Source organism: Erpetoichthys calabaricus, chromosome 16, assembly GCF_900747795.2.
Source record: "Erpetoichthys calabaricus chromosome 16, fErpCal1.3, whole genome shotgun sequence".
NCBI classification, from domain to species: Eukaryota; Metazoa; Chordata; class Cladistia; order Polypteriformes; family Polypteridae; genus Erpetoichthys; species Erpetoichthys calabaricus.
In genome coordinates this window covers 83283793-83293315 of record NC_041409.2, presented here as the reverse complement: position 1 = coordinate 83293315, position 9523 = coordinate 83283793, and the positions used below count along the sequence as shown (strand labels likewise).

At 39.2% G+C, this 9523-nt stretch overlaps 1 protein-coding gene across 1 annotated transcript; it reads left to right on the top strand.

The window, feature by feature from the left end:
• Window positions 1-41: 41 nt before the first annotated feature.
• LOC114666342 (NADH dehydrogenase [ubiquinone] 1 beta subcomplex subunit 1-like) lies at window positions 42-7462 on the top strand. The gene is made up of 3 exons (XM_028821159.2): window positions 42-140; window positions 3952-4096; window positions 7361-7462. The coding sequence occupies exons 2-3, from the start codon at window positions 3957-3959 to the stop codon at window positions 7395-7397; spliced, it is 177 nt and encodes a 58-aa protein (XP_028676992.1). The 5' UTR covers window positions 42-140; window positions 3952-3956; the 3' UTR covers window positions 7398-7462.
• The last annotated feature ends 2061 nt before the right edge of the window (window positions 7463-9523 follow it).

Here is a 9523-nt window from a genome sequence, read left to right as displayed (position 1 = left end):
TATACATTTTAGCATAATTCACTTTCCCCCCTCCACGTTTTCTACCAATGGTTCGCTCCTGTAACCTCTAAACTGTCGTCTTTCGAGGACTGCGAGACAGCGCAGAGCGATTATAGTCTTCTATTGGTGCTGTTTGTAAGGTATTGTTCTTATTATATTATGTCTGTGTATTTGTAAACAAAGAACGATATTTTCAAATTAACCTGAAGTAGTCGAGGTGATTTACAAGCATGTTGTTTCATTAATTATGAAATACACCGCTAAAATACTTAAGGAAAGTGACTTCATATGCCGGCATAACAATTACCTAACTTGTGCCATACGGTATGGTGCCGTTTTTCTTTGATTTAAAAGCTGAAATTGTGCACTCGAAGATCGGACTGACGGAATTTTACGAATTATAACAGCCTTCTGGTAATTTTAAAGAGAGTTACTCTTGTTACTTAAGCAGCGGACAAATGTTAATGGAGACAGTTGTGTGAATCTGTCTGTGTGGGTGCTGTTGTAAAATCGTATCTGCAATTCTTAGATATATTAAATTCCTCTTCCTATCTGGTTACTAAGAACTAATCGAAGAGCGGATTAAAACGGCATCAGAAAGTAAAATCGATCTATGTGCATGTGAGCTGGTTTGAAACCACTTTAAGTTTGGGTTTATTGCCATGTGTACATATTTCATGAAGTTCTGATCTGCAAGATTCCAGTTTTATTCTTGTCACATATATATACACACACGGGTGTATAGTGAAATGCAGCTCAATGAGCATTCTGTACCGTGTAATTAAATTAAAAAGTATACATTAAAATAAATATTAAAATGGAAAAGGTGCAGATTAAATGTAATTGTATTACAATACGTACTAGGGGTGTAATAATGTTTAAATAGTAGTTAAAAATACATATTAGATGCTTATTTTTACAATTTTGAGGAATGCCTGACGTTCGTTATTTTTATCTCCTGTGAAATGAAGCTCATCCTCACTCTTTCAGGTCTTGATTTGAGGCAACACCGGCGCTGCCAGGTCTGAACTTTTTAAACTGGATGTAAAAAGGGTGGCAGGGGTCCGTTCTGATCCTGTCTACCTTTTGTAGGGCACCTTTTTGTATATAGGTTCTGTAAGGATGGTACTGGTATCCCCATGCCAAGCGCACAACTACAAAAGTGTACACAGCATGATGTATTTTTTTTTACTTGTATACTCACAAAGCAAATAATTAGGAACACCAGTACACCTGCTTATCCATGCAATAATCTAATCCGCTTTTCATATGGCAGAAGCATAATGCATAAAATAACACAGTATGGGTCAAGAGCTTCAGTTAGTGTTCACATCAAACACCAGAGAGGGGAAAATGTGTAGTCTCAGCAAATGTTGGTACCAGACTGGCTGGTAAGAGTAGTTCTGTAACAGTTAAATCTCCTGAGATTTTCACACACAGCAGTTTAATGTTTATTCAGAAATCGTGTGAAAAACAACAAAAAAAAAATCTGCCTTGTTGATGGGAGAGGTTAGAGGAGAATGGCCAGGCTGACTCAAGCTGACAGAAAGGCTACAGTAGCTCAGATAGCCACTCTGTACAACTGTGGTGAGCAGAAAAGCATCTCACAATGCATCAAACTTTGAGGTGAATGAGCTACAACATGTCGTTTTCCACTCCTGTTGGTCAAGATAAGAAAACTGAGGCTACCGTGGGCACAGGCCTGCCAAAATGGGACAGTTGAATTCTGGAAAACATAACATGAATCTGGATTTGAGCAGAGGCATGTGGATTGTAGAGTCAAAATTTGGCACCAACCCCATGTATCCAATTCCTTACTGGTGGTGGTAGTAGTGTAATGGCCACAATGTACCCATCTTCTAATGGCTACTTGCAGCATGATGATGCACCGTGTCACAAAGCAAAAGTCGTCTCAAACTGGTTTCTTGAATGTGACAATAAGTTCAGTGGTCTTCTCAGTAACCAGATCTGAATCTAACACACCTTTGGAATGTGGTAGACTTGGAGATTCACAACATGAACGTGCAGCTGACAAAAATACAAATTATTGCATGATACAATCATAGACCAGAATTTTAAAGAAATATTTCCAGCATCTTGTGGAATCCATGCCACGAAAAACTTGGGCTGTTTTAAAAGCAAATGAAGGCCCTTCTCAGTGATCCTAATAGTTTGTTCAGTGAGTGCGTATGCACACACACAGAGTAAATGTTAAATTACAATATTTGTTATAATATTTGTTGTAATGTTTGGCCATGCAGTTACCTTACAATCTGTAGACCGAATCTGTCCCTGAATATACTGGTTGCACGTATGTGCCAGTGGTCCTGTACTGTTTGCCTGAAAGTGTCTTATTAGTGTTTTAAGATTAAAAAAAAAAAAAAAGTAAAATGTAGAAATCAAAGTCAGTTAAATAAAATAAAAGTCTGTTAATGTGGGAAGGTGGTATGGTGGAATAGAATAGACTTTATTGTCTTTGTGCTACATACAATGAAATTTAGTGACAGCTTTCAGTATAATGCAATTTAAACATAACAATATATAAACAATAAATATAAACATAGCCTGTGCTAGCTGTGTATATATATATATATATATATATATATAATATAATATTTATTTTATTATTTTTTTGTGGACTGATTTTTAAAGTGCACTAGGGTAGCTGTGCCCAAAGTGAGGACTTCCTGATGAATCCTATTTGTGCTGAATTCAGTTCAATAGTAGCTCTAGGATTAAAACTGTCATAGGCCCAGAGGTCTGGGCATACGGAGTCCAGTAACGGGATGAACAGATGGTAAACAGGTTGAGTTGTGCTGTGGGGATAATGGGAGCAGTAGGTGTTGTCCACTGACAGAGTTGAGTTCCAGTGATCTTTTATGTAGTGTTTATGACCCTTCGGAGTGCCATCTTATCTGCCATCGAGCAACTTGAGTACCAGATTGTCAGAGAGTAAGACACAATGTTTAGAGCTGCTTCCTCAAGGATCAGAGACACCTTGTCTGTGTCTACATGGAGTTAATACTGTACCTTCTCCTCATGGGTAAGCTGGTTTCCTCCAACAGTCCCAGAGATGGGCGGCTTAGGTTAAATTGAGATTCTGAATTACCATTGTTTTTTGGGTGTACATGAGTGCAACATATGTTAGACTGGCACCCTGTTTAGGGTCTTTTTTCCTGGCTTGGGTCCAATACTGCTAGGATAGACTTAAGGTTAAGTAGATTTGAGAATGTTATGTTAATCTGTGATCTGATTTCTGGTAGTTCCAGAAGATAGCATTAACCTAATTTTATCGGAGACCACTAAAGTAAAACTGGAAATTGCAGCTGTTTGTGAGTCAAAGCTTTCAGGCAAAAGTACTTGTATCTCAGGAAAAAAGCAGTTAAAAACTGCAAGAAAACATTTGTGAGCTTTTTGGAATTTGTGGAGTGATGTTTTCATAACAATGTGATCAGAGCAATGTCACAATAATAGACACACATAGGCTGCCTAAACTACTAATACACAAACATTTGGACCAGGGTTTGAAGTAGTTTCAGGCAAAACGTACATTAGATTTTATCATTTAATATTTGTATTTAATGCTGATTAGTACAATTTTTATTTTGCTCTGTACAAGACTTTATGTTAACAGTAATCCATAAAACTTAAAACATTTCACCACGTTTCTATCCATTTATTCACTAAACAATATTCCAAAGCAGTTTACATATAATATTGATATTATTCTTTCTAAAATAAACCAGGCTATCTGATTAAATTGCATAATAGGTGGTATGACGAACATCCATCCATCCATGCATGTTATTTGATTTGAAAATGCCCCTTATCACCAATGGCTGTGCTTTTAATATTGTCATCATCCTTTGCAGAATGCATGTGACTGCTGTCTAAACACATGACCACTGACTGTCATTCACCCTGGTAAAACCTTTATTCATGTATGTGCAGGCAAGATGGTGAACTTTGTGAACATCTTCCGAGAACATTGGGTTAATGTGCTGGTTCCTCTTGGATTCGTTATTGGAGTTTACTTAGACAGAAGAAACGACGAGAAACTCACCGCATTCAGGAACAAGAGCTTGCTGTACAGCAGGTATGATCCACTGTGTAAGGCTTCTTTTTAGCTTTATTTGTTTATAAATCTGTTTACATACAAATCATAATATCTTAAAAAATAAATACATACAATTTGATAGCTGGGCATTAGTGTGAGAGTGGGATGTTAATGTGTTACTATTGCTTTATTGCTCTGGGGTTCTGGGTTCAGTTCTTGGTCAGACCGTAGTGTGTGTAGACTTTGTATTTGAACGTTCTGTATTTCGACCCTCTGTTGGAAGATATGAAGGCCAGTTTAACTGGAAACACTGAATAAGCCCACTATGACTGAGTGAGGGGACATGACTGGTATTTCATCTGCACTCTAGCCTCACAGGACACCCTCTGACTCTCCATTATATTATACAAGTAAGCCCGCGATTCGCTAGCGAATCGGAAATCCTAGAATGGCAATCAGTTTCTGTTCCGTCCGATATGTGGATGGATGACATATCATGGAGGATGGGTGCGTCTGGGGAAATGTCATTTAATCCAATAGGCATATCTGTACTAAAGTGGTTTCATTTTGTGGAGACGTGAGTCTGTTGCCTTCGCTGACAATGACTGCTTGAACAGGTTGTGTTGTCTGGGGGCCACCTACTGACTCTGGGAAGCCGCTGCGTCTGACTGTGGGGCGAGCGCCACAGCGCAATATGCGCCTCGGTGGGAAGCCGCTGCATGAAGACATATCATGGAGGGTATATGCGGTGGTGTGGGCGTTCGCGGCCGTACAACCTGGAGTGCACGCTTTACCTCAGTTGTAGTTCACAGGTCGTAGTCTCGTTTCTGTGTTTTCTTTGGTTTGAGCCGTGACTCCTTTCGCAAGCGCGTTGTCACAACATGGACCTTTGGGGTTCCCGTACATCCGGTGAGGCCTGCGCCCTGTGCCCATCCGGTTTACAACCTTTGGTTAGTAATATGGATAGTGGAAAAATTTGCTTCATAAAGTGGTGGGAGGATGATACTGTACATTAGTGTGCAGCTGCAAAAGAAAACTGTAACATCCCATACACCTGTAGGAGCTGGGGACTGGACAAGAGCCAGCCTGACATCACACACACACTGAAGCAGGCCATTGCAGTTTAAGAAGCTGTGTCATCTGTAGAGCCAGGGGAATCTCCTTTATCACTCCCCAAGATGAGGGAAGGTCTTTGTAATGTGAAGGTCTGCAGTACACAGCTGAGGGCAGCACTTAGCCACAACTAGGGGGCTCCGCCCCCCGCTCGCTTTGCTCGCCAACCCCTGGTCTTGGGTAACCCGAAATAGATTTGAAAGAGATTATTTATCTCCGTCAGTTGTGGTCTTTCGTTTTGAACCTGTGCCTGCTTTGCTTCCGCAGTTTCAGACGCGCGTTGTAGGCGCCTGCGTTCATTGATCTTATCCAGGTGGGCTCGTGTTTGTATTGTTGAGCTGTATTGTGTTTGAATTTGGTGTAAAGCGTTCAGCGGTTTGTACAATCCCAAGCAGCACATTATTCCTAACTTCACTCCGCAGTAGTGCCACTCACAATATGGCAGTGACGCCTGCGCCTTCACTCCACAGTAGTGCCACTCACAATATGGCGGTGACGCCTGTGCCTTCACTCTGCAGTAGTGCCACTCACAATATGGTGGTGACGCCTGCGCCTTTCGTACTATCTTTGTGGACCTGTGGGGCCCCCGTAGCCTCTCACGTTTGACTCTGGGGTGCAGCACAGAATCCTCTTTTTTGTGTGATTGTGTCGTTAGTGGTAGCTATGGGCGCGTTGTTGCTTCATTTCTCATTCACGTTAGTTGAGCTCTTTCGTTCTTGGGCCGTGACTCCTTCGTTCGCGGTGGATATGACTTCGCTTGCGGTTTATGAGACGCACGCCTGTGCAGTACGTCTCATGGTCCCATCACCGTGTCCCTGCGTCCATATCCGGTTTATTCTCGGTTAGTAATATGGATACTACTGAGAGAATTCCTGGACTGATGCAGAAAACTATAAAAGTTTGGATCCAAATGCAAAAAAAAAAAAAAAAAAACAATTTAAAATGGATTGCGTTAAAATTAATGGAAAATAAGAAATTTGTATATTCATGTATTAGCATAAATATAGGAAAAAACGTATAAACATTCACCTTACAACAACATTTATTTATATAGCACGTTTTCATACAAATAATGTAGCTCAAAGTGCTTTACATGATGAAGAAAAAAAAAGACAAAGTAAGAATTAAAATAAGAGAACACTAATTAACATAGAATAAAAGTAAAGACAGACAGACAGAGATAGGACAATCGGACCTATCTGTGTTATATAGTGCCTTTCATTTCTATGTTTGTTTTTTTCAGTTTTTGATAAGGAAATAAATTTTATAATAATTTATGTGCATTGTCTGTATTGTTTTTGAATGTTACATATATAAAAACATGTTTCTCAATATATTCTTTTTTCATACAATTTTTTTTGTTTTTGTCAAGAATTGTTTTTACAAGATGGTGTCCTGCAAAATCAAGATCAAATATGCTGTAAATCTTTCATATGATTTATATAATGCAATATTTCATGAAGGGTAATGAACAAGCTTTCAGCCCGATGTATGAGGAGAAAAACCAGTACCCCAAACAAGTTGTATTTTTCAACGTAACACCAGTGCACTTTCCCTTCACAAAGCTTCTACAGTTTGACAACCCATGTAGTGCAAGCAGGGCATTGTCCTGAAGCAGAAGGAGGGTGACCTTCGCTTGTCCTTGCTGTTTTTTACTGACTGACATTATAAAACATTGTACACATGGTTTTTGCCAACACTGGCTTAGACATTGAATTTCTTTTTTTGTTGGAGAATCACCATACTTCTAACAGAACTGTGACTTACTCCTATAGTGGTTGCAGTCTTGTACTTTTGAGTTTCTGTTACACTTCATTCCATGGTGATACTATGCACAGTTGCAGATGTTCGAGGTTGGCCAAATACTGGGTCATCTTCCAGAGAAGTCCAACCTCGACCAAGTTGTACAGCCCATCTCTTGACTGTGACATATGCAGAGACTGGTCCTGGTGCACAATGATTAGGCCAGACTGAATCTCCAAAGGCACATTGTTGAGTAGCATTAGAAATTCATTGATAGTACAGTATTATGTTTAATTTTGCTGTTTTCAGCATCCATGTTAACTTTGTCATGAAACAAAGAAACAGGCCCAATAAACAACAAACACTAGAAACCTTAGGAATAATTACGTTGCATGTTGTAATGCAATTTGTTTTTGAAACATGATCACATTTTATTTTGTTTTACAGAGACCTGAAACCTGGAGAAGAAGTGACATGGAAATAAATTGCTTTCATTAATGTATATAATTTCAGACTGAAGAATCTAATAAACCAATGTGGACTCTGTGACTCCTGTGTTAAATGTGATGTGCACATGCAAGTAAGAATTTCACTGTACTGTTTGTCTGTACACATGATGAGAATGACCCTATAGACCTGTCTACTGTATATGAATCATGTGCTTTGCAAAGTGTCACTAGTTAGGCTTTTTAATGTAAATAACATGATAGGTGTAAAAAGATGCCAACCGCTTCAAGAGAAATCTCTGCAGGAAGTATAAAAATTAAAATGAGCTGTCCTTTTTATAATGTTTATTTGCTTGTTGTAATATCCTGCTTATAATTTATTTTTTCTCTGTCTGATGTCTATCAAAGAAAAAAAAATTAGAAATGTTAAACATTCTGAGGGGTAGGATGGGGTAAGTACAAGGTTGACGGTGTAGAGAGATATATTTGGAGAGGATGAGGTGGGTGAGGAGGAGAGAAAAACTAAAAGAGGAAGAATTGTATTACTAGAGAAAACCACAGGAAACAGTTGGGAATGGGAGACAGTCAGAGAGTCTTACTAAAGCAGCACGCTCGGGCATTTGGTGCCATTGCGCTGTGGTATATTGGGTCATTATGATATGTGACCTCTCGTGTGTTAGTCATAAACGCACATAGCTGAAGTGTATATCAGACATGTTACCTTTTGGTCACTAAAACTGGAAGTATCAGCATCATTCCTTTCCAGTAGATATAAAGCCACTGTGCTAAAAATTATGTATTCTGTGAACCAAAGTGGCAGGAATACTTGCTTGCAAAGTTTTGGAATGAAATTCTGAGTAATGTGCAGTTTGTAGAAATCAAGCAAAGAAACTTTGGTACACTTATTTTTAAGTTCACAATTTCACTGGAATTGTTACTTTTAGCTGCAAAACATCTGAAACATTGTCCACATTAATTGGTAAAGGAGATGGAAAAAATTACAAACTGTATTTTGTGGAGCCTAAGGTCTTGATAGTGAATTTTAAATGCACATCAAACAATGACAACCTGAGCAACATCTGTGGTGCAGTCTCACTTCCATTTGATCACTGATCCTTTAAATTGTAGAAATGAACAGGCTTTGCTTGTTGCAACAGACTCTGATTATTGCACAGTTTAAAAAAATGGAGAAAAGATGAAGTAGTAACACTATACCAAAACTGAAATGGGCAATCCTCCTGTTCTGATGCAGTGATGAAGCATTTGAAAACCCCACTAAGTGCCTGAAAGCACAGCTGAACTGCCGCTGCCAATAAGTGCATTTTACTTCTTGTGCCACCAGACACACAGGCTTGTAGTAAAGGAATAATCCATTTGGTCACTCCGTTACCAGAAACTGTACTTATTCCAACTCCCTTTTTTCACATTTGTAAGCAGCACGCTTTATAGCGATTTGCACACAGACCTGGAGTCGCACTCAAAGTTCCACTCTCAGGAGTGTAGTTGTCTACCAAGTCAATTGCTGGTAAAATCAGCCATGCACAAATTCATTTTGTTTGAAAAACACATACCGGTACATAAAATAAAAGCCAGCAAACAGCTAAACACATACAAAATGGGACTGCATGTAGCACTGTAGTGGGTATGGTAAAAGTTTGGTTTATTTAATTAAATATTCTGCCTACTGTAGTACGAGGGGCATTCAATAATAAACAGGAATTTTCATGCTCTGTTCTTATAAAGAGTGCGAGGTAGACATGACTCCTGGACGAACGCATGCATGTTTGAACTTGTCGTTAGTAGTGCTCGCTGCTTTTTCCCCCCTTCCTGTCAGTTATAATCAACATGTCAGAGCAGGAGGTACACAGTAGTGTTACGCAGCAAATTATTATTACATTACATTTTACTGTAGTTTGGGGATGAGTGTCTCTGTTGGTCTAGAGTGTATGATTGTTGCAAGTCATTCAGAGATGGACTATCATGTCTTTGGTCCGGTTAAGGAATTTTTAGGAGGGAAGAAATTCAAGTCGAATGAGGAGGTTATTGATGCTGTGCAAGAATGGGTCATCATGCAGTCAAAAGACTTCTAAAGTGTAGCTCAAATTCCTGTTTACTGTATATCTGAACGCCCCTCATATTACTGTGTTAAGAACACCTGACGAGG